The 25,531-nt window shown below is 45.1% G+C and overlaps 1 protein-coding gene across 1 annotated transcript; it reads right to left on the bottom strand.

The window, feature by feature from the left end:
• Positions 1–1,780: 1,780 nt before the first annotated feature.
• LOC143831623 (L-amino-acid oxidase-like) lies at positions 1,781–24,092 on the bottom strand. The gene is made up of 7 exons (XM_077324770.1): positions 23,942–24,092; positions 14,495–14,709; positions 12,622–12,734; positions 10,310–10,511; positions 9,196–9,264; positions 8,792–8,928; positions 1,781–6,331 (listed from the first exon to the last, which is right to left on the bottom strand). Exons 1-7 carry the CDS (start codon positions 23,952–23,954, stop codon positions 5,533–5,535), a joined length of 1,548 nt encoding a protein of 515 aa, XP_077180885.1. The 5' UTR covers positions 23,955–24,092; the 3' UTR covers positions 1,781–5,532.
• Positions 24,093–25,531: the final 1,439 nt, after the last annotated feature.

The raw sequence follows: 25,531 nt of genomic DNA, 5'->3' as shown, positions 1-25,531 counted from the left end.
ACCTGTGGTTGTTAGGGTGAGGAAGGAGATGTCCGCAGGCGGTTAGCGGCGGGCGCCGGGAGAGAGGTTGGTGGGCGGCAGCCCGTTGGCGGCGGCACGGCTGGCAGGCATCCTTTTCACGGGCTCTGGGTCATGTTGGTAGTTGGGGCCAGTTGCCACGGCGATGTCTCCGTGGCACAGGCCGGTGCTCATGTAGGCGGTGACCCAGAAGATGGCGGCGGGTGGCTGCCGGTGGAGCCAAAGCGCGGGTACGCTTGAGGGTGGGCTGGGACAGAGTGGGTGGCAGGGGTCCCCCAGTGGCGGAGATCATGGTGGGGGCGAGGCGGGCCGTGTGCTCACCGGTTGCTGGTGGCGCGTCTCTGCGGTAGCGCGGGCTGTCGGCTGGGGGGGGGCGGCCGCTCGTCTTGGCGGCTAGGGAAGAAATAGGGGAGGTCGTCTGAACGGAGCAGACGTGCGAGGGGGCGGCCTCCCGAGTGGTCAGTTCGGCGGCAATGGACCAATTGCGAGATGCACTGTGTGCGTCTCGCAATTGGTCCTTTGCCGCCGGACTGACAATTGGAGGGCCCAATCGGCAGGCGCTTTGCGCCTGCCAATTGGGCTCCCCGATTGTCATTCATGAGGAAGAGGCCTATCGGCACCCTTCCTCATCACGGACAGGGCCCTCCTTAGGTGCCCTTAGCCGATTATTTAATCCGCTCCGCAGGAGCAGTTTAAAGATAAAGTGACCTCTCATGTAGGCTTTTCTAGCATCCCAAAAAATTCTCATGTCATTATCTTTATTTAAATTAATATTTTAAAAATCTTTTCTTTTTTTACAGTCTTCAACAACTATTTCTTTCTGCAACTATGTTTTAATTTCCATTTAAATGTTTTTCACTTCTGATTGAGTTTAATGCTGATCTCATGCCTTTGCATTTTTGAGGGAATCCCATAGGGTGAAAATCCAGCTCTTTAAGGTTTCAGCTGATGTATTCTCCCAGGATCAAAAGGCAGGTTGAGAAATTTACCATCTGTTCTTCATTTAGGTGGCTTCTTGTGAGTGGATGTCTGACAGAAGTTAGTGATTTACAGGTGGAATCAGCATGTAATGTAATCAAGCTCAGCCCTGTGCCAGAAAGACCGTTTATGCACTGGAGGTTTTATGCTGGGCTGCAGGCTGGAGTTTTAGTCATGGCAGGTTGCCTCACCTCTTCCTGCACCCACATGGGGGAGCATTTAGCCCAGTGCGTCTCATCTGCCCCCGATTTGCACTCCTGCATGGTAGCTGGGGCAGTGAATTTCCCAGTGCGTAAACGGTCAAATTGAAGACTGATCATTAATTTGCTGAAAGAAAGAGTATCTCTAGGCAATGAGGGCATCTTCAAAAGATCACATTTTGGTGAGAGACCATCTTCCATATGACCCCTTCCATATGACCCCTCTGTGATTCTATGACTTTTCCAAACTTTTTAAAATTAAAAGGAGAAATGAATAATTTTTTAATAGACTTGGCAAGAGGCTTGTGTTATCAAAATAATCAAGAAAGATTAAAACAGAAAAGGCATTTTTTGTTATATTCAGGACTGATGAGATAAAGTTAAGAAGCTGGAAAGATTTATAACAGAGCATGGGAATAATTAAAAAGTTATTTATTATATTTGTATGTCTCTACTCCCATTTTTGTTTTGTTTCTTCCATTTGTAATACAAATGGTGACATCTTATGGCTGAAAGAATCATTACAATTATAAATAGTAATTGCAATATCTAAAGTCAGTTGTGATATAAGGACTTCCTTTTAATTTTTTCTGAAGTTTTTTCTACTTTGTTCTGCAGTCAGACCAAACCAGACCCTGACTCTTTCTTTAAATAATTGATAATCTGAGGTTCTTCATCCCTCATCTCTAAATAGATTTTACTCACACCTCCACATATCTCTGGTGTCAGTTGGAACCTGTAAATCTTTACACGTATTCTCAAAACTATACAGAAAGGCCTCCATGTCATCTCCTTTTTGATAATGTAGAAATTTCTTTTGTTCCTCTTGGGTAATTTCCTCCTCTCTCTTGGAACTGGTAATTCTGCCCTTAGCTGAATTTCCTGCATTTTCAGATTGTACATTTCTTTTTACGTTCCCTCTTGGCTTCCCGCTCTTGTTGTGCCATTGTAGCCTTTTCTTTCTCAATTCTGGCTAATTCTAGTTGTTTTAAAATTCTTTCATTATTTATAACTCCTGAGTAGGATTCTTCTCAGTATCTGATACCTCTCCCTCACCTCCATGTCCTTCTTTAGGTTTACCAGATGGTGCCATTTCTGACAGGATTTTTTTTTTGTAATTTCTCTCAGATTTATAAAATGTTTCTTATTTTAGTTTTTGTCTGAAGTGGGACAAACAAGTTGTTGATTTTATTTTGTATCCCATCACTGCCTCCGAATATGACAGGCCCCCTACGTATTTCCCCACACCGAGGCAAATTTTCTCTCCAAAAATAAAATGTTGTTCCCTCACTAACTGAGCTGCCTTTGCAGAATGGTTTCTTTGTTGTAATTAATAAAGCCGGCTTCATTAAAGATTTGTTAATCTTTAATATCTGCAGACTGGGCTTCAGGTAGCTTCTTGCCCAACCTCGCGAGCAGGAAAAATAAAGATTGCAAAATCTTTAATAAAGATTTATTTACTAAAGATTTGTCTTCAACTCAGCTCTGGATCTTTATGGGAAGCTGGAAGAAGTCCTCTTCATTAAAACCTTCTCAAAATGGCACCGAGATGATAAAATACAACAATTTTTTAAAATATAGTACAGAGAGAAAGGGTAGATGGAGTGATGAGATAAAGCTGTGTTGTAAAAATCAGTTGTACAGTGCAAAACCACAAAACCGAAACAGAAGGAAGGGAACTTTACAAATCCTAACCAAATGGAAAACAAGAAGAAAAAGACCTGAGGCCCTTGACCTCACATGTCCCCACAACCTACCACTCACCAAGCTCAAAGTACAGCAAACAGTAAAAGAAGAAAATGTTGAAAAAAACGTTCTTCATTCAAACCAGTCAGTGTCTTCTCCTGGCAGGCAGGATCTGCAAAGTATTTCAGCCAGCAGGAGTCCGGCTCAGATCAGCAGCTGAAGCCAAAACCAGTGTACAGGTCAGAGGAAAGTGGGGCCATGGCAGCCAAAAGGCTGTGCTGAGGTGAATGGGACCCATGTGGACACAGTCTTCATGGTGTAGAGGAATCACATGAAACTTTGATAGGATTTGACCCCATGTCTTGAGTATTCTTGTTTGTGTGGAATAAAATGAATGAAACCCATTTTAGGCTATTCTCATAAGTAGGATGTCTTGGGGGTATATTCCAAGTTTGCTCTTTGTTTGTTAGGGAAGAACTTTAGAAATAGTGATCCTCTCACAAGTAGCTGAAGAAGTCACCAGGGAAAGGTTTGTGCATGCATTCATGTGGTCAACTTGCACTTTACTTGCCCGCCTACTCACCAATAGGGGCAATACACTTCTTCTGCATCAAATCGAATTTTTAAAATATATGTATGCGTAGACTTTTACAAAAATGACTTTATTGCTGTACTACAGAAATATGGGACTGTTCGCAATCTCTTTGTATTTGGAAGCTGGAGCTGAAAAGTTCTCTTTGTATTTCATGGTAGGATCACCTTTATACTGGAATTGCAATCAGCTCATGCCAGTTGTTAACCTCAACAGATTCTGAGGAAGAAGCAGTGTGGAGAGTTCTGCCAGTATCAGCACCAGAGCCACAGGAACCACCAGTGGACTCAGGACCTGGACCAGGTACAAACACTCAGTCTCTGGGTACCTGGCTGGTGACAGAAGCACCAGCTGATTCGCCACCCACATCTCCCAAGCTCAGAGAATAACGGCATGGCAAGCAGCGCTTCATGTTACTCAAGAGATGTTGTTCAGCTAAGTTAGCAGCTCAACATAGGCCTGGCATCTGTGAGTGCTTGTAGAGCCCTGCCTCTGACTAATTAGGCAGCTGTTTGTGTTTAGCTGAGTGTCAAGGTTAAAATGAGAGTAGAGGCAACACCTCCCTGTACTGGCAAAGTTGCTCATTCTTGAGCCTGTACTCCCTGTTCCTGATTCCTTGCTTCAACTGGATTCTCTGTGCTTTTGACCTTTGGCTAGTGACCTGGACTATGGACCTTCTTCTGCCCTTGTCTGTTATGGCTACTGTAGGTCTTAGTAGACCTTACACTGAACATGAGTCAGCAGTGTGACTCAGTAGCTAAAAAGGCAAATGGGATTTTGGGCTGCGTTAAAAGAAGTATAGTGTCCAGATCATGTGAGGTGATGTTACCACTTTGCTCCGCTCTGGTTAGACCTCACTTGGAGTACTGTGTTCAGTTTTGGGCACCACAAGTGAAGAAAGATGTAGAGAAACTGGAGTGTGTCCGGAGGAGGGCTAAAAAGATGGTGAGGGGTTTGGAGACCAAGTCATATGAGGAAAGGTTGGGGGAGTTTGGTCTGTTTAGCCTGGAGAGAAGGCGACCAAGAGGTGATATGATAATCATCTTCAAATACTTGAGAGGCTGTCATATAAAAGATGGAGTAGAGTTGTTTTCTGTTGCCCCAGTGGGTTGAAATTAATTCAAAAGGATTTTTGGCTAAACATCCGGAAGAAGATCCTGACAGTTAGAGTGGCTCCTCAGTGGAACAGGCTTCCTCGGGAGGTGGTGAATATTCTTTCTTTGGAAGTTTTTAAGCAGAGGCTAGATAGTCATCTCACAGAAATGTTGATTTTATGAACTTAGGCAGATTGTGGGTGAGTGGGCAAGAAGGGATGTGCCATTGTTTGTCTCTTGTGGCCCTTCCTTGCTTACCCAGGGAATTGCTAATTGCCACTGTGGGTAGGTGAATTTCCTCCAGGCCAGGCTGCATTCTGGAGATTTTTGGTGGAAGGTTCACTTGGGGATGAAACTGGGCTCACTAATGACACTGAAAGGTCATTTCTGGGACTGCAGGGACTTCAAGCCATGTGTTCAGAAAGTTCGACTCCTTTTGTTTAAGTTGGACCACCACCCACTACCCCTTCTTCAGGAAGAGAAAGACCTTGGCTTGCAGGGAGGAAGGGTCCTCCATGAGTCCCTCAGCTTTATCCATCTCCTGATGTATGGGCATGTAGTCATGCTTGCAGCCCAGCCACAGGGGCTTATAATGTTTCTTTGTAACTATTTTCTAAGTTTTTGTGCACTGCTTCAGTAAGGAGACTAAAGTTGATGAATATGATATATTTTCTAGTATAATCTTTCTAGTAAACCTCAAAGAACTGTGAATCTGGATCTGTGCCTAATCCACAAAAAAGTAAATTTATAACTGCAAATGCTCAGCAAAAACTCAGCAACCCTACTTTCCTGGAGGGACTTAAGGCCAAGTCTAGTCCAAAAGTCCCAGCAATTTGGCAAGAGGTTGCTTTCTTTGGATTACATTTAGTTTCTTTGCCATCTGCAAATGCCACAGAAAACCTTGATTTATCCTGGGTTGAAGTCCTTAATGAAAATACATTCTCTTACAGATCTGTTGTAAAAGTTAATTTTTGTTTGTTGGTTTGAAGATCCAGGAGTGCTTCCCGCACAAGGAATTGACAGCTCTTGCTGCTCTGAGTCCTGTCACCACTGCACTATCTACCCAACCATGGAAGACAGAGGTGTGCTCCCCAGCAAAATAGAGTCTACCTTCTGGCTCCTGAAGAGGCTGAGCATAGTCTACGGTCTGGTAGGGAGCAAACCAAGTGAAGCCACACATGGAAAACTGATCTTGGCTCCATTGTTTTATCACTGAGGATTTACAGATACTTTGTATCTCTTCTTTAGGCAGCTGATGGATGACTGAAAGGTCATCCAGGATAATGTTAATGATGTCTTTGGGACTGAGGGACAAGAAAAAATTGGAGTCAATGCTGTGGACGTAGGAAGCCAAGAGAACCCCAAAGCCACTGGAGAAATTATAAGACATGTAGTTGATGAAACGGGATGGACGATCGGTGACAGACATCCCACCGCGAATACCATCAGCTTCCCAGAACTTCCTGGAGCAACCAAGGAAGACCTTGGTGTTGCCCCTGTAGTGGACGGCCCGCAAGGCAGCCGATTTGTTAGCTGAGAGGGGAGGCTCAAAATGGATGCGCCGGGTGGCCCTTGTTGTAGGGGTAAGAATGGCGTAGTCGGCTGTCACCGACAATGTTTGGTTAAATTTTTTATACACAGCAGTAACAGCCCCGTTCCTTTGTTCTATCCTGACCACTCTGGCATTCAAGGTTACTTGTTCCGAAATGGTTTTGTAAATGGCTCTTGGCAGCAGATCCATGCCTTCTGCTATTTCATAATAGCTGCAAGACAAAAGCAAATTCAAATAAACAAGTTTGAAATAAAGTGACAGGGGGGCTCTTCACAATATATTGTCTCCCACTAGCATTCTCTAGAGAAGCCTTTCTCAACTTTTCTTACCATTGAGAAACCCATGAAACATCCTTTAGGCTTAGAGAAACCCCAGATATGGCGCAATCATGCAGAATACAGTTGGGAAGCATAGCTGTGTGCATGTCCAGCTAGGCCCCTCTCCTTCCTACCGCCTCCCGGTCTATCATTGGCCATTTTCAGAGCGGGAGGGTCATATATATCAAAACACCCGATAAATAGTTAACAATTTAAAAAACTATTTTAAATTAATTAACTCCCACCCATTTCGGGGCTGGCAAAAAACCCCCAAAACACCCCAGGGTTTTACGACACTCTGGTTGAGAAGGCCTGTTCTAGAGACAAGACCTCTTCCCTACCTTGAGTGAAGGAACTGTTATTGTGATAGCCAGCCTCTGCTGTGGGAGAACAGGCAGTCCTCTAGCTCAACTAAGTCTGTCCCACAAAGAAAAATCACTTTCTTATGGACTTCATGGAAAATACAACCTCAGTTTTTCTCAGGATCTTCTAAATATCTGATTATTGAACGTTTTCCTCCACTGCAAGTTTTTGGTATTTTGTTGCTGTTTATTTTTGCTCTTAGGACTGGTGTGGGTCCAATGCAATGGAGAGCCATTGAGTGGCCATCCTTATGTATGAGTCTTTAGATTTATCTGAGGTTCAGTGTGATTTCCTGATGATAACAGCCTGGATAGCTCTATATAATCATGCCATTATGTTAGTTTAACCCCCCCCCCCCACACAAACACACAAACACACTAAAAATCCTGACAATTGTTCTTTGAATCTGCTCAGTTGTTAAGATTGTAGCTGGAGGCTCGACTTTGGATGGCCCCGTCTTGGGATGCTACTAGGATAAGACTCTCTTAGTGGTGGGACCTTTCCTAACAGTACGGTTTATGGCACCTGTATAGCATTATACCAGAACAGCTATTTAGTAAGAGATGTACCACTTTTCAGAATTGGTGGGGACCTTGTAGTGGCTCCTCATTTACTGAATGCCCCCTGTGCCCTTTATTTGTTACCCATCTTTTATGTTAAGTGTGAAATAAGACATGGCTATCCCCCCAGGTATTCAGTATGGTACAACTTGTGCCGCTTTCTCAGTGGTTCTGTTTTGTTGCTTGGGGTTTACTGTATTGCTTGGAATTTTAACTGGGGTTAGATCACATCTATAAAGGGGAAATGAATCAGCTACAGGTTGATCCTGTACTTCCTCCAAAGATCTCAGGGCAGAGTGGCACGTCTAGGGCCCCTTCCTCCTACTATATCCTGCCGTCAACCTTGTGAACTAGGCTAGGGCAAGAGAAAGTGTTTGGCCCAAGATCACCCATTAGGAGCAATCCAAACCTCCCATCACTCTGTTCGAAGTCCAGACTGCTATGCATTTAGGAAAGGGAAATTCAATGCTGTACAGTGTTCCTATATTGATTGGGGCCCAATGCAGATTAATCAGTGTAAGGGAGTGGCTCTCAACCTCCCTAATGCTGTGACCCTTTAATATAGTTCCTCCTGTTGTGGTGACCCCCAACCATAAAATTATGCAATGTTCTTTCACAGAAATTAAACTGAAACTGACCAATGTTCATGTTATAAATTGGCGGGTGCCTTCAGGAGGAGAGGCAACAGTGGCAGCCCCCTCCCTTGGCCAAGCTGCTTGCCCTGCCGTGACCCCTGTGAAAGGGTCGTTCGACCCCCAAAGGGGTCCCGACCCCCAGGTTGAGAGCCACTGGTGTAAGGCAGATGGCACACAGATTCATAGAGAGAAGACGGCAAAGCAGCTTCCCAGCCTCTATCCTATCAATATCATGGTAACCCTTGACAGAAATTCCAAACTCTTGACAGTTTGGAACCAGAAGTTCAGGGAATTGTGGGTACCATTACGGCGTTGAAAAGTGGGCCTACAAATACTGCAAATAAAGAAATAAGTCTCTATGGTAAATATGTCCTATTGCCTTCTATTCACTTAATTAAGGATTTTTTGGACATGTACCATGAGCCTCTTGTGGCTCAGAGTGGTAAGGCAGCAGACATGTAGTCTGAAGCTCTGCCCATGAGGCTGGGAGTTCAATCCCAGCAGCCGGCTCAAGGTTGACTCAGCCTTCCATCCTTCCGAGGTCGGTCAAATGAGTACCCAGCTTGCTGGGGGGTAAACGGTAATGACTGGGGAAAGCACTGGCAAACCACCCTGTATTGAGTCCGCCATGAAAACGCTAGAGGGCGTCACCCCAAGGGTCAGACATGACTCGGTGCTTGCACAGGGGATACCTTTACCATATAATTGCAGCACTGGAAATTACCCACCAAATGCAAGCTTTTCTGTCAAGTAGGATTAATCCTTTCCCATTCCCCAGCATTGCGCATTTGCTCACCCCCTTGTGGAATCAAAGATTGTTTCTGCTTTCAAAATCTCAATGAAGGAGTTGTAAAAACCAGCATCTTGGATTAGGAAATCCCCCACAAACTGGACAGCTCCACGGCTCATGTTTGCCACCTCAATTAAATATTGCTGTTAACAGAAAAGAGAATTCGAGTTCTGATGAGTGGTGGAGTCATTGTTCACATATGATTTAACCAAGCAATGCATATTATGCATGCAGAATTGCAGATACATTGATTTTGCCAAGCAAGCACAACATTTTATGTGTAACAACTTGGAGCCCTAGAGAAGGACTGCATGTATGGGATAAGTATTCTCCACTGCACTCTCATGCTCCACGGTCAGTTCTTTGTACTTCAAAAGTTAGAACTGAAACTTTAGGGAAACTTCCTTTACCTTGGTTGAGTAGGAGTCATATTTTTTAATCACATGGCTGCAGTTTGTTCTCTGCATCTCATCTATAACCTGGGAGGAACATCAAGAAAAAAGTCAAGTTCAAAGGAAAATATAATCTAGGCTATGAAGAAGTAGAATCATAGAATCATAGAGTTGGAAGGGGCCATACAGGCCATCTAGTCCAACCCCCTGCTCAACGCAGGATCAGCCCAGAGCATCCTAAAGCATCCAAGAAAAGTGTGTATTCAACCTTTGCTTGAAGTATGATCAAGGCAATATTGAAAAGAAACTCTCAACAATGATGGAGAAAAATGGGTCTAACACTTGTCACTTCCCTTTGTCTTAGAACCTGATTCTTGATTTTTGGATTGTAGTGAGACAAGGGAACTAACAAACAGATTGAGTACTGGATAGAGGTGACATCTTTGGCCCACACGTTCTACCTGTGAAGCTGAAAACATCCACACATGGTGTCTTGCCACTCTGGTTCTTTGTAACCAGAGGATATCAAAAACAGAAGAATGCAGAACCACCAACATTTCACAGATGGAGATAGAGTTGAAACATTCTCCCAGTAAGAATTACTTCCCAGATCTTCCTCCCTGGAGAGAAGGGATCATGGTTCAGTGAAAGAGAACCAGCTTTGTCCGTGGGAAGTTTCCATACTAGCCTGAGCACCTTGGAGGAAGAGTGGCATGCAGAGGTAACCATAAATGGTGGGGCACATCTTCACCATGTTGGCTTGATGGAGCTGGCCCCTCAGGATGCTCCCCACGTTTCCTTCAGCATCCTGGGCACTATTGGGGCCAGCTTGGTGTGGTGGTTAGGAATGCAGATTTCTAATCTGGCGAGTCAGGTTTGATTCCACGCTCCCCCACATGCAACCAGCTGGGTGACCTTGGGCAATTACTTCCAGTGAGTAATTCTGCATTGCAATAGTCTCTACTATGACTGTGACTACGATGGCTACACCTACTTTGATGTCATTTTCTAAGCTCCTAGGGATTCTTAACATTATGAACATTGCACCCACTTTAGTATATATAAGAATGCTTTTTGATTTATCTATTTTCCAATAGTCCTTCTTAACAAAATGAAAAAAAGAGATCCAGACCTTTTGGGTGGCATCACGAAGTAACTGCTGAGCAGACTTGCCTTCTTCTTCAGGCCTCAGCTGATATCCCAAGATGCTGGGCTTGTCTGTGACTTCACCGGCTCTCTTTCGGATGTTGTTTATAAAATACCAGGTATTAGGATCATAATGAATGAATTTAGAGAGCTTCAGGCCAAATTGCCTTATATATTCATAGACAATCCTGAAAGGAAGAAACCACAGACTTGACTACAAAGTGTTAGAGTGATACAATGCTCTGAGCCTTTTGTACCAAATTATGAAGCTGAATTTTGAGTGACAGGACTGGGAGGCAGATATCTCTATCCCCTCCCCACTGGGGATAGTGCAAGCTCAGGCCACTCTCTTAGCTACAGTGTTTGATTTGATATCCGAAGTGCTGATCAATTCTCATTGAGAATGACCACTCTTGGCAGAACGAAACCAAGTCTATCGGGGTAACTGAGATTCAGCCTTGTGTGGAAGCTAGACAGGAGGATCCTGGGTTGAAATCTCCACCATGCCAGGAAGTCTGCTTAGTCAACCAGCTCTGAGTATCATCTACGCCAGTGGTCCCCAACCTTTTTATCACCGGGGACCAGTCAACGCTTGACAATTTTACTGAGGCCCTGGGGGGTGGGGGATAGTATTTTGCTGAGAGACGTCGCTGCCTGAGCCCGTGCTCTGCTTGCTTTCCCGCTGGCGCCGCTGACTTTCCACTGTCCACTGGGGGGCGCTGCCAGTAGCAGCTGCGCAGTGCCACAACAAGGGGGAGCCTCAGCCATGGTGGCCGCTGGAGAGCACAGCAAAGGTGAGCTGGCAGCATAGTGGCAGGGCAGCCCCCTAGGCAGCAGCCAGGGAGGAGGATGAGGAGTTGCCGTGGCCCGGTACCGACTGATCCATGGACCGGTACCGGTCTCTGGACTGGGGGTTGGGGACAGCTGATCTGCGCTACAGACTGCTGAGAAGGCAACAGTGCTATCCTAAGCAAGTGGGAGGGAGGATGGACTGCTGGAGTTACTGTAACTTAGATGGGGTTAAATCTGGCACTGTTAAGGGAGTTGCTGTGGGCTGCATTTAAGAAATTCTATATGCAATTGCTAAGCACACCTGAGTGGTAGGTACTGCTTAATGGACTGATGGGTAAAACTACTCTGTGGAGGGCACAGGATGAAATATTTCCAGGTGTGCCACTGCGTGATCCTCAGAGGAAGACTGAGAACAGGCTAATCAAAGAGGTTTTGATTAGTAGGGGTCTGCAGTTGGTTTATCCAAGCCCCCGCTCCCCCTGGTTCAGGTTTTATTCAGTATGTTTAAGCTGAGTCAAAATTTTCTGGTGTGATTCAGATGCCGAACTGCTGAAGCCAAATTGATTCGACTTTTTGATTCAGGTTTCCTGAATCTCTGCTACGGTTGAGGAGAGAAATGTTTAAAGTTTAAAGGGAAACAGAAACAAACTAATCTTTCAGCTCACTCTCTCATCTAAGGAGCATTCCCCGCCTTTTGCTCTGGTTTCTGATGGAAGGGGGGAGAGGCGTCTTTGCAGAACAATGGCAAAAACCCTTTTAGAGGTAGCTAGAGCCAATTATAGGAGTGCATTTTGCAATGAGGTCTGTAAGTTGCTCATTTGCTGCAGGATTCAGCCGGGTTCTCCAGCCAACAGTCTTGCTATCCCTAGCAGTTTCCCAAGTAAGAAGTTTGTGTGTGTGTGTGTGTGTGTGTGTGTGTGGAGTAGAATCTGACAAATAGGAATCTAGCTGATGGAGCCCAGATCAGTAGTATGATAGACCAGGGGTAGTCAACCTGTGGTCCTCCAGATGTTCATGGACTACAATTCATGGACTACAACTCCTGGGAATTGTAGTTCATGACCATCTGGAGGACCACAGGTTGACTGCCCTTGTGATAGACCATCATAATCTCACAACAACTGGACTTCTGAACCACCTAAAGAGGCACCGCCAGGTGGTGCTTCAACTGGGGGAGGGACAGGCTGCTGCTGGGGTTCCTAAGCGCCTACCACCAGCCATCCAGGGGGTGACTGAGATGCTTGGTGAGGGTGGCACTAGGGTATGGGCGGGGGGGGGAGGGCAGTGGAAAGTAAGAGACACTTGACTCATCTCCTTGCACATGGCTGAAGACGGATACCCCTTCTCCATGGACGAGTCCCCTCATTACTGCACACTGCTTCAGGATGCCTATCTCGGGTACATGCCTCCTTCTTGCACCATGATGAGCAGGACTGTGTTGCTCATTGGACAGGGTTTAAGACTGATAGTCGATCAGATAAGGCGTGTGGTTACCTCATGTCTTACCTGTGCTCCAGAGGAAAACGCATGGCTCCCAGATTTGCATACCAGCCTTCTTCCTCATTTCTATAGGTTAGCACTCGTCCTCCCACCCGCCCGCTGGCTTCAAGAACTGTGACCTGAAGCCAAAGAAGAAAACGTTTACTTCCTTGGGCACATTTCCAACATCTGGAGGCAGCTGGAGAGGACAGGGTGTCTCCTCATGCTCGTGTAATGGCTTCTGGCTCACAGAATTGTTTGGCTGCATTGGTTCTTTTCTCTCTATGCCTTATTTTCTCACAGTGCATCTTCAGATCTCATTCCCTGTCCTTCCCTCAGTCTTGGGCAGGGGTAGTCAAACTGCGGCCCTCCAGATGTCCATGGACTACAATTCCCATGAGAATGCTGGCAGGGGCTCATGGGAATTGTAGTCCATGGACATCTGGAGGGCCATAGTTTGACTACCCCTGCTCTTGGGCCTCCCTCTCTTAAACAGGCACAGCTGGGGCTGAAAGCTTATTCATACAATAAGAATCCCTGAAGACAGCAAAACTAGCTATCAGGGACAAAGATCTCTCCCATATGATGGTTGACTTTATGTGGAAACTTTTCTGATGATGAAGGAACATTCAATTCAGTTGTGGCAGAAGGCTCCCTTCCCATTTAGGCAGATTTCAAAGTAACCACTTCTAAGCATTGTTTTTCTTTGCTCTAGAAGGAGGGGCAGGGAAGCTCCAGGGATGCGCTAGGACAAAAATGCAGGCAGTTTTGGATCTGAATTTAATTCACCTATAGTTTAAAAAAAAAATGTGGTCAAATCAACTTGACCAGATCTGAATCGATTCAGCACTATTGAAGTTTATGAGAATTTCCCCCCCCCTTTCTGTCTTTTCTGGGCTCTGGGAGGTGCGGGTGGGGGTCTGAGGTAGTGGCACCAAACTTACAGTGTGGCTGCAGGAAACTCTCCTCAAACGAACCCCGAGTTGCAGAAAGATGGGACCAAGGAGTCCAGTTTTGACCCCCATTTTTTCCTCATTATGAGAAAAAAAAATGATTGTCTGGTCTATTTGTAAATTCTCATCATAGGAAATAATGGCGGTCAGATGGGGGCAGCATTTTAATTCTGGCTAGATCCTGCTTCTGTATAAACAAGTGGAATATTCTCGCTTGTCACCCCATCTCACAAAACAAAGTCTCATAGAACTGTGAATCTCTGCATCATAAATTCAGGAGTTTAGATCTATGAACACATGGGAACTGCCCTATACCAAACAGAGCCTTAGAGACCAACAAGATTTAAACCTAACAGCTTGACATGTTCACCCATCAGCCACTTAAACAGTCTGTTTCGCTCTCCCCTTCCAAGTGTTGAGAGGCGAAATGGACAACTAAAATGGCTGGCAGCTTTGAAGTGGGGGGAAAGTGAAATGGACCATTTAAATGGCTTCCAACCCTGTAAAGTCAACAGCTTGTTGCATCCACCCATCAGTTGTTAGGTTTAAATGGCTGCCAGACATTTAAACCATCCTTTTTGCTTCCCCCACTTGGAACAAGGGGAGCAAAAGGGCTGGCAGCCATTTCAGCAATTGATTTCGCTCCCTCCTGCTTCCAAGTAAGTGAAGTGGAACTGATCAGTAAAGTGGCTGGCAGGTATTCAAGCAGTCCATCCTCCATCCCACTTCTAAGTAGGGAGAAGCAAAATGGACTGGTCCAAACTGGCCATTTTATTTCGAAGCTATTGGCTTTTTGGTAGTCTGGTACAGGAGCATCCTGAACCCTAAACTGAATTGGAATTTTTTAGTTTATGTCCATCCCTACATACAGATAACATGCAATACTTCCTTTGACTGTTTTCATTTTTCCTGGAGAAAAGCGGACACAAGTTCCATCAGACTCTTACCTTATGCCCGGCCTTTGCCAGCACATGGGCTGCGCTGAGTCCTGCCATCCCTGCACCCACGACCAGCACATGCTTCTTGTATATTGGTTTCTCCAGCCCATACATGGCTATGTCCAGAAAGTCCTCATAATCTGGCTCTGTGAAGCATTTTGCCAGTGGGCTTTCTTGGCTGCTGCAATTCAGGAGTGTGGCTAAGAACCACAGTGAGGAGATCCCTGTGCCAAATAAGCAAATACAAAAATTAAAACATAAAGAAATACTTTTAGTTCTAAATTTTCCTCTTTGCCCACTTCCTGAGGATTCCTTGTTATCCATGCTTTGTTCAGCATTTAAAAAGCAACAGCAAAATTTCTTCTTGTAATCTATAAGTGATGGGATTTGCAGCGTTGATGGCTACCACCATAATCAATTTTAAAAAGGGGGGTGTTGGCTTATGCTCGGGAAATTAGTCTGTCAGTTCCTACTGGCCATGGGGGCTGAATAGAACTCCTACATTCACAGGCAGTCTACCATTGAAGTAGGGTTGCCAACATCCAAGTCGGGCCTGGAGTTCTCCCATAATTAAAGCTGATTTCCATAACAGCAATCAGTTCTTCTGAAGGAAATAGGGTTGCAACTGATCTTCGGCTGACAGAGATAGTTCACCTGGAGAAAATGGCCACATTACAGGGTGAATTCTATGGCATTTTACCCAACTGAAGTCTCTCTCCTCACCAAACTTTGCCCTCCTTAGGCTCCACTTCCCAAATCTCCAGATATTTCCCAACCTATATGAACTCTAGAAGGGAATGGCAACTTGAGAGGGCAGACTCTATGATATATCATAGATTCTAGGTACGATCCCTCCCCAGATTCATTCCAACCTCAAACCTTGGCCCCAAGTCTCCAAAAATGTCCCCAAGTGGATCTGGAACTGAATGTTTGGGGGAAGGATGTAGGTGAGTCTTGTGCCTCCTTGGCCTACTGGAGTGTTTTTGTCATCTACCTGGGGGGGGGGGAATGCCTCATCTGTCAACAGAGGCTTAACAAAGTGTTATTTCAACCAGTGTCACTCTATGCCTGTTGGAAGCCTTATTGGTTCTGCAGGAATGCGAAGTCTCTAAGCTCTAGTCCTGACATATTCCTGCTGTCTCTTTCCACCAATCTAAGAGAAAGGAATAGTAAACTATTAATTGATCTTCCAGGGCCTAGTCTGCACACAATAGATAATGCACTTTCGAAATAGAATTTCCTGAAAATCCAGCTGCCAAAGCACATTGAAAGTGCATTATCCTATGGGTGCAGAATGGCCCCAGGTCTAATTCAACCACTGATGTCAAAGTGTAGCTGGTAGGGTTGCCAACAGGCCTAGAAAAAAAAAATCCCCTGCCCCACTCTGTCCCACCTCCCATTTCCATGTTGGTGAACACTCTAGTTTATGAAGCTGCAGAAGTTCAGCCAGTAGTAGAGAGGAAGTGGTCCTCCTACAAGTATATGAATAGATGTTTATTATGAATGAACTATATTTGCTGGTTGTTGTGGCTTTTTGGGGCTGTATGGAAATGGTCTGGTAACTGTGGCTGGCATCATCAGATAGGACTTGGTAAGATGGGACTTAGGGATGAGTGCTTCAGCGTGATTTGGCTGCCTCGGCGATCACCGAAGCCCGAGGCAGTGCGTAGGAGGCCAGCACTGCGGAATGGAGAGCAGGGGTGGCGATGTGCCAGCCATTGGCTGCATGTAGGCACAGATCTCTGCACCTGTGTGCGGCTGCCTGCTGGCACGCCACCACTACCCCTCCTCTCCTTGCCATGGCGCTGGCTGCCTCGGGCTTCAGTGATGGCCAGGCGACCAAACCGTGCTGAAGTGCTCAATCCTAATTGGGAATCTCTGCGTGCCAAAGTGTAGAGTATGTGAAGAGTTGCTGTTTTATTTACTTCTTGCGTGTGTGTGTAATGTATCACATTCCTGTCTTACCTAGCCACGGCAAGCTAGATGGCCTAGAAGCGGCAGCATAAAAGTGTAATAAATAAATAAATAAGTTTAATTAACAGGTCTCCCAGGAGATGGGCAGAAAGGAAACGTTTTTCCTGCATCCTCAAAGAATTTGTCTACAATTGCTGGCTTGTCTACAGTTTTTTAGTTTGCTTCTCTATGGGATTACTAGGGCCATTCCGCACTCGTTCAAAATTGCACACTGGTTGCAAATTGAAATCGCTTCTGTTCTGCTGTTATGCACAACGTCGTTGACAATCTGCAACACTCCTGAAACCGATCCACAAAAAGCACTTTGTTGTAGCGCTTTCAGGGAAATCCCAAAAAGTGGATTCACCCTCCGGAAAGTGCTACACTCTTGCAACCAATCTACAACACTAGCGGGAAAGTTCTGTGTGTTACCATTGTTGCAGTTTCTGCAAAGTCCCTCCCCCTAGCTCTCTCCTCTGACCTTCCGGCGAAGCGATTGACATTTTTTTTTCTCAGAGCGAGCGGAGATCAACGCACTGGCGAGCCTTCGTTTACCCAGCAAGGCTTCCCTGGCTGCAGTCCCTCCCCAGAGCTGTTTAAAGTCACCAAGCACCAAGCAACACACAGTTTGCTGGTTTATTTTCCCTTTATTTTTCACTCTATTTTCGGCCGAAAATCGTGCCCGTGCGGGGGGGGGGTATTTTTTTTTTCACTCGGGGGGAGCATGGCAATGATGAAATGGCAGCTCAAACACCACCTGCTAGCTAGATGGGTCTCCCTGTTGCAATGAATCAACGCAGATTCATTGCAACGTGTTTTTTTTTTTAAACCTTCCTTAAAGGGAAAGGGCCTTTTTGGGAGCATGATAACAGCAGCCCACTGGCTGCTTGATGGCCAGGGGCGGGGAAAACTCGGCAATATCACTTCCTGGCTAGCGATTTTTGCCGAGACCGAAGACCTGTGGGAAACGATAGAAACGCAACTGGATTCCACTACAAAGGCAGGTATGCATAACGACGAACTCCACTATTTAAAATGCCGTTTTTTCATTCCGCAACCAATTTGCTACATAGATCCTGGTGTGGAATGGCCCCTTATTTTGGATTCTTGTCCGCTTGTTTTCAACTCTTTATATAAGCTGTTCTGCAGTGCATACAGCTAGGACTTTCTTAAGTTTATTTTACAGGATTCCATTACAGAATCATAGAATCATAGAAAAATAGAGTTGGAAGGGACCTCACAGGTCATCTAGTCCAACCCCCTGCACCATGCAGAACACTCATCCATTGACTGCAGTGACATCACCTGTCCAACTAATATGTAAGGGGCTTATATAATTTATTTGCAATTATTATAAAATGTAGGAGCCATAAATCCCAGCCTGTGTCAGTTTGTTCCTGGTTTTTACACCTGGGTTGTTATCTGATCTAAAGAGATGTCATGAGAGCTAACTAAAGACAGTGAAGTCAAGCCAAGGACTTTAAGTAAATTGCTTCTTGAGGTTGTTGTAATTTAGGACTGAACTTTTAACATTGTAAATCATTACTGTTTGACATGTTTTCTCCACCCTGTTCCTTGGTGTTGAGTTGCAGTTGACAGCCAAGAACATGCCTCACCAGACTGGGATGCATCTTCAACTGTACCCAGCCTGGAAAGGAAGAATCTTGCAGGAATTATTCATTCCTTAGCTAGCTCTAGAACTGTCTACAATAATATATGACCCTTTGTTGTGTACTCGTTATTGTGTCCAAAGTCATTTATTTGGTTGTCTTTAATGGTTGTAAAAATGTGATTTTATGACATATGTTTTAATTGAATAGCTGCTTTGTTGGCCCAGGTAAGGGCAAAAACAACAAAAAAAGGGATATATACTTTATTAATACTGTTATTTACTCATTTATTATGTTATTCCTTGTCCACCTTTTGCATTGAGGCAAGGTGGATTGGATGACGTAAGCCTGCACAATCAGTAGGATGGGGAGACGTAATAAACAGTGCAACAGGATGTCAGAAATCTCAAACAGCTTCCATTTTAAGAGTGGCATAAGAAATGATGGAAGTAAAAAATGAACCAAAGTGGAGATGCATTATTTTATTTATAGTTGCATTTATTGACCGCCAATCCCAGGTCTGTGGTTGAGGCCAGGTCAGTCAGAGCGATGGGCCCCCCTCAGGCTGCGCTATACAATCTCTAGTGTACCCCTTTTTAGATGATTGTGGGAGGGAGGAGGGACTTGGCCATCTTGGTACCTTGGGAGTTATACTGGTTAGGGGGTTTTATGGGCTTTTATGGAATTATATATTTTTATGTAACCTGCCTTGAGTCTTAGGAGGGAGGTGGGCTATACATTTAAATAATAAATTTAAAAAGTTACACAAATATACAACCTTATAACTGGCAGCAAAACCCCATCTAAAGCCTCCTCTCCCTTCCTACCCACACCCGATCATAGTACACACAGCCCTATAATGCTGTTTTGGTGGGGGGAGGTGGACTCCTGTCCAGATAACCAGCACATTGGGCCTATACAAGGAGAGACCAGATCACAACCAAATGCCTGGATGAAGAGCTCTGTCTTGCAGGCCTATTAGAATGGCAAAGTTGTGTAGGCTAGACAGAATGTGCTGTGACTGCAAAAAGAAAGATGAGTAAGTGACCTCGAAATTAGACCTAACTAGTCTAATCAACCCACGCCAGCTGCAGAGGAATGATATTAAGAAGTTGTTTTCACAGGAAAATTCCGAGCGTAAGATCTAGTTGTACTTGATTATCTGAGGCCCTATAAATATACCTGGGAGAAGTAACCACCTAGCTACCAAAATTTTGGTTTTGGTGCAACCTGTGAGCATACAATGAAGAATTTGACACCCTTTGGAATTACTTTGGGTGTTTTTCTGTGGCAGCAGAATGCAAGAGATGGTATGAGATACGGTGAGATACGTATGAGATACTGTGAGAGCAAGATTTTAAAATGTTTTTAAAAGTTTTCAAAAATACAGATGATGTAGTGCCTTGACCCAGATGGCTCAGGCTAGTTCCATCTTGTCAGATCTTGATTTATAACCTGCATGGGACACTGCCAAGAAAGCCCCAGCTTGTTATATAGAGGCAGATAATGGCATACCACCTTTTCCTCTTGCCTTGAAAAGCCTACAGAGTGCCCATAAGTCATCTGCAGCTTGGGGGGATTGTCTGCCAAAATAGTCCTCAGCATCTTTGAAGTTGCCTTATTTTGGTCCAGTGAGGATGTCCCATCTGCGTATTGACTCACTGCCCCTTGACCTCTGTGTGAATGCTGAGTCATCTGCATGGTGTGGATATGTGGAGGAAGCGCCTGTGTTTGACCCCTCCTCATGGTCAGTGAGGCTTCTTTCCAAACACGGTTGTGTTCGTCCATGCATTTGCGCCGTGGAATCGACTGAGCAATCTCTTGGAGGTCAGGAACAGGGCCAGTATGTTCGTGTTCATTCTTCTTCCCTGCATAGCAAATCAACATTGCATGGGCCATCTCCACAGGGTCACTGACTCAGACTAGTAGCCTGTTACGGTCAGTGTTGTCTATTCTAGCAGGCAGCAGCTCTCCAGAATTTCTAGAGGAGATCCATTACATCATCACCTACCTCATCTTTTAGGTGGATATGGGAGGGATTGAACCTGGGACCTTTCTGTGTGAAAAGCAGATGTTCTAAAACTGAGCCACACCCTTTCACCTATGGATATCCTTGACCAGCCACTCTCTTGGCTTAACTCAATCTACTGTTGTAAGGATCAAATGAAGGATGGGAGAACTGTGCCCTGAACTCCTCAGATGAAGAGGGGGATAGAGTTGTGATTGATGGCTGGATATAGGCAGAGCTGCCTTTAAAGCGGATCTAGAAATGGCTGGTGAAGCAGAATATTTTAGGTCGATGTCAGCCCTAAGTAGTCTGTGTCCAGGATGCTTGTTATAACTCCCCACACAGACACAAATTTGTATTTGAAGTTTCTCCCAATGGAATGTGACACCTCAGACATGAAATGGCCTCTGGCTTCTCAAAGTTCTACCACATTAATGTGTTAGTCTGCATTAGAGATAACATGCTTAATCCCATGGCAGTGTGGCATGTTTTCAGAAGGAGACCCATGTTCTTCTTACCTGGTGGAATGAGCTCCTAGAAGAACTGTGGGCCTTGACAGAGCTTTCCGCAAGGTGTTTGGTTGAGTCTGGGTAGAGGCCCCGGGGACATAAAATCAGGTCCTCTCCCTCCTCTTGTGCCTGGGCCTGGTATTAGACGAGGTCTGAAGGAAGGATATTATCGTATCCTCTTCCATCTGTGGTGCTACAACCCTACCGATGCCTGGGAAGAACGGGTTGTTACCCCCGCCATCTTAATTATTGATTGTTAACTGTTTAAATGCCGACTGTATTGTTGGGGTTTTGTAATGGGCATGATTTTAAGGGGATTTTATTGTATTTGGGAATGTTGAAATCCTTGGAAATTTTATGGAATGTTTAATATGATGTGAACCACCTTGCTGGGAGCGGCGGCATACAGATATAGTCAATAAAATAAATAAATAAATAAATAAATAAATAAATAAATAAATAAGTAAGTAAGTAAATAAATAAATAAATAAATAAGGCCTGCCCTGTAGTATGATTAGTTGTGGAGAGCTCCATCAACTGACAGCTGATTTATGGCAACTCTTGGCAGGGCTTTCAAGGAAGAGACCTTCAGAGGTTGGTTTGCATCGCCTCTCCCTCTGTGTTGCAGCCCCTGCCCTCCCATTCAAGTACTAACCAGGGCTGACCCTGCTTAGCTTTTGAGATCTAACACAACGAAGTAGGAAAAGTGGAAAAGCACTAATTAAGAAGTTTCATGAAGGTTCTGGAATGTATTTTAATCTCCCCCGCTTTAGATGTACCTGGGTGGTATATCCATGATCTCTTAAGATAACATTCTTTCCAATCAAAAATCCCTACATGCCGTGCAGATATGCCATATGCTAAGACTGTGTAATCATTTCCTGCATGACTAGTCTGCATGACTGGCATGAAACTAACGTTACAGGAGGCAGCATCTCTAAAAGGGAAAGGGTGACATCACTCAAGATTATGCGCACCTTTCTCCACGTGGCACGTGGCACCTGGCACTGCCTTTTCCCTAGAACATGTGCACAAGTGCTGTCTCATCTGCAAGATGTTCAAAGAAAGTGGGTCAATCCACTGGAGACTTGAGGGGGGCACACACTTAGGTAGATAAGCTTTGACAGATGGACTTGAGCCAGTCGACTAGAAAGTTTCCTGGGAACTCTACAAGAGCAGCTTAACTTTCCGTATGGACACGTCTTCCTCATAGGTACAAATTCCCCACTGAGAAAACTAGAGCAAAGTTGCCATCATTGCAAAACTTTGGTTTGACACCTTGATGAGCAAACATTTTCAGAGGTTTGAAAATATGTTAGGGAAAAGGCAGGTTTGATACCCCAAATGGGTTTGTTCACCTGGTGCACCTGGGCCCAATGAAGGACACCACAGTTAGATTCTGAGAGTAGAAAGAACTTTATTTAGAATCAAGTAGTCAACCCCCTCAAAGACATGTTTGATTGACATAAGCATTAGCTTCTTATCCCGTATGAAAAAGGAGGTGCATGCATTACAAGTACATGCATTACATGTCCTATTGGACATGTGCAGATATGCCATATGATAGTGGTCCCCAACCTTCTTGTAGTCGGGGACCGCCTCCGAGGGTGGGAGAGAGCCGGTGGCCCGGCCACAGCAGCTGCACGTAAACGCGCACGCGCAGTTGCTGCGCACGCACGTTTTTGCCACTAGGTGGCGCTAACGCGCATGCGCAGAACAGCAGGGGGCGCAAACACGCATGTGTGGGGGGGAAGGCAGGCGCGGCCGCTGGCGGCCCGGTACCATGGCCTTAGCGGCCCGGTACTGGGCTGCAGACCGGGGGTTGAATACCCCTGCCATATGACATAAGTTTTATGGTAGAAATGTTTATCACCAAGTCGATTTTGAAACTTGCCCACTGTTAAGATCTTGTTTTTCTAATTTTGCAAAAGGGAAGCCTCTAGTTCCCTTTTCCCCAGGGGCTTCTGACCACCAACTGTGCTTTTTTTAGTACACCTTCTTTCTCAATGTACCGTGGATTCTGATGTTAGCCCTTGCAGATAGCTTGGCTCACTGTTAACCACACATATATTCAGACATGGGTGGGATGGGGATGTTTTTGGCTTTTGAGTTCAAGGAGCCAGGTGAACTTTAGGTATCTTAAAATGGCAGGAGTCCCAGCCCAATTAGTTTGGTCCTCAGGTTGTTTTAAAAATCCCAACTGAAATTCAGAATGGCAGTGTTTAGAAACTGGTGAGAGAATATTTCAGATCATGATTTTGGGGAATATCTTCTGAATGGGAATGCTACTTTCCATGACACCACCTGAATTTTTAAAAAAATGACATCTTTCCTGCCTTTCCAGTTTTTCACGAACCTTTGAGCCTTCGGTTAATTTCCCTCCCATAATTCATATGCACATGCTTGCGTAGAGAAGATCCATGCAACATGGATCTGAATATACTTGCCAAATCTTATGCTGAAATACATTTTCAGCCTAATACCCCCTATGGAACACCAGGAAGCAGCCTCAGTGGCTGTGAGGGTAGAAGACTGTGCTGCCGGGGGCATTATTTTAATAGGGGTTATTACACTATATGTTTTCATTCATTCATTCATTCATATACTGCCCTCCCCAAAGGCTCAGGGTGGTTCACATAGAACAGAAACAATACAGATTATTAGATTAACAATAAAATCAGAGTCCAGTAGCACCTTTAAGACCAACAAAGATTTATTCAAGGTGTGAGCTTTCGAGTGCAAGCACGCCTTGAATAAATCTGTGTTGGTCTTCAAGGTGCTACTGGACTCTGATTTTATTGTGCTACTTCAGACCAACACGGCGACCCACTAGAATCTATTCTTAGATTAACAATAATGAATGAAGTGAAACAACAAGCAACACGGAACAGTAGAAAATGGTGGGGTTTGATCTGTAACCCACCACGAGTTGGCTTGCCGGGAGCGGCGGGATATAAATCAAATAATAAATAATAATAATTTTGTTAGTCTCTTCCACTGCCCCAAGACTCCTGGCTATTGTTGTTGCCCCAGGCTGCCCCTCTGAAATTAAGTGCTAACTGAGAGTCACTCCTCTGAAAATGACAACAACAGCAACCACAACACTTTATATTGCACATATTACAGAGCACAGAAAGAGAGATCTAGTCCTATGGCTTCCATTCTAAAATTTGAGCAAACCACAGGCCTGCGTGGTTATTTGAAGCAACAAACAAAACTACCAGAATGCAAAAGCCCAAACCAACAACGTAAAAATGCAGCAATAGCTGACGAGCAAGTCGAGTGAAACAGAGTATAAGAGATTTATGCTTAAGATGGCAAGCAATCAGCAATCCCGTTGGTGTTTGTTTTGTTTTTTTGGCACAGCTTTACTTACGGAAGATACCCATGTTATCTCCAGCCTTGGGATCCTGGATGGCGGAGTTTGGCAGTGGTGAGTTCTTTGCAAAGCAGTACTCTTTAGATGCTTTTATAGCAGCACAAAGGAGGCGGGTAAATCAAGGAAGCATCTGCTCACTTATCCTTCCTTCTCCTCCCATTATAATTAATTATTGCTGAAAGAAATACAGTTCTCCCCAACAACTCGCTCTGCTGGTTGCATCAGTTCACCTTTGCATGAAGATGCTACATGACCAGTCTACCAATTAGAATGTTTCTATACCACCCTTCTTCCAAGAAACTCAGAGCAGTGAGCGCCTATTTATTTCTCCATTCCTTACTGCAGGGGTAGTCAAACTGCGGCCCTCCAGATGTCCATGGACTACAATTCCCAGGAGCCCCCTGCCAGCTGGCAGGGGGCTCCTGGGAATTGTAGTCCATGGACATCTGGAGGGCCGCAGTTTGACTACCCCTGCCTTACTGTATCCTCCTAACAGCCTTGTATGGCAAGTGAAGTTGAGAGAGAGAGAGTATGGCAGAGGTCGCCTGGCAAACGTCTTGAGAAAAGCCTTCCCGATACCAGTCTCTACCACATAAACAGCCAGACTTATCTCTTGCCCTATATTTTAAAGAGCCTCTTGTGGTGCAGGGTGGTAAGGCAGCAGACATGCAGTCTGAAAGCTCTGCCTATGGAGCTGGGAGTTCAATCCCAGCAACCGGCTCAAGGTTGACTCAGCCTTCCTTTAAGCATTACAAAGCAAGGAGCCTCTGGTGGCGCAGGGCGGTAAGGCAGCAGACATGCAGTCTGAAAGCTCTGCCCATGAAGCTGGGAGTTCAATCCCAGCAACCGGCTCAAGGTGGACTCAGCCTTCCTTTAAGCATTACAAAGCAAGGAGCCTCTTGTGGCGCAGGACGGTAAGGCAGCAGACATGCAGTCTGAAAGCTCTGCCCATGAGGCTGGGAGTTCGATCCCAGCAACCGGCTCAAGGTTGACTCAGCCTTCCGTCCTTCCGAGGTCGGTAAAATGAGTATCCAGCTTGCTGGGGGGTAAACGGTAATGACTGGGGAAGGCACTGGCAAACCACCCCGTATTGAGTCTGCCACGAAAACGCTAGAGGGCGTCACCCCAAGGGTCAGACATGACTCGGTGCTTGCACAGGGGATACCTTTACCTTAACCTTTTATATTTTAAACACCCACTTTATTACGATTGGTATTTATCTCAATTCTTTGTCCCTTCTCACATTTATAAATTTAAAACTTTGACCCCCCCAACTACTCCAAGCAAATAATGAATTATCCAATCTACCACAAGATTTTCAATGTATTGAGTTACACTTGTTGGAATATATAATATCTGTAGCGTGCATGATTCCAAAGGAGGCATCAGAAGAGATCCGTATCTGGCGTAGTTAGGACAGAAACTTCCTGTTGTTTTTCAAATACTGTTCTCCAGTGTCCTGGTTGGTTTAATTGATTTCCTGATCCTCTGAGCATACTTCCTCCCTGCTTGCCTCCAGAACAGACCGGATGGTTGCAGAATAACAGTTATAGACTGTTAGTTAGGACTTCCTCACTTGGTTCTTTG

Source organism: Paroedura picta, chromosome 3 (assembly GCF_049243985.1).
Source record: "Paroedura picta isolate Pp20150507F chromosome 3, Ppicta_v3.0, whole genome shotgun sequence".
NCBI lineage: Eukaryota > Metazoa > Chordata > Lepidosauria > Squamata > Gekkonidae > Paroedura > Paroedura picta.
This window is presented reverse-complemented; position numbering and strand designations above follow the sequence as displayed.

Coding starts and splice junctions, on each gene's coding strand:
- LOC143831623 (XM_077324770.1), bottom strand. Junction 10,512..12,621: donor CGTTTTCCTCTGGAGCACAG/GTAAGACATGAG, acceptor TCTTCCTTTCAG/GATTGTCTATGAATATATAA. Junction 8,929..9,195: donor ATGACTCCTACTCAACCAAG/GTAAAGGAAGTT, acceptor TTCTGTTAACAG/CAATATTTAATTGAGGTGGC.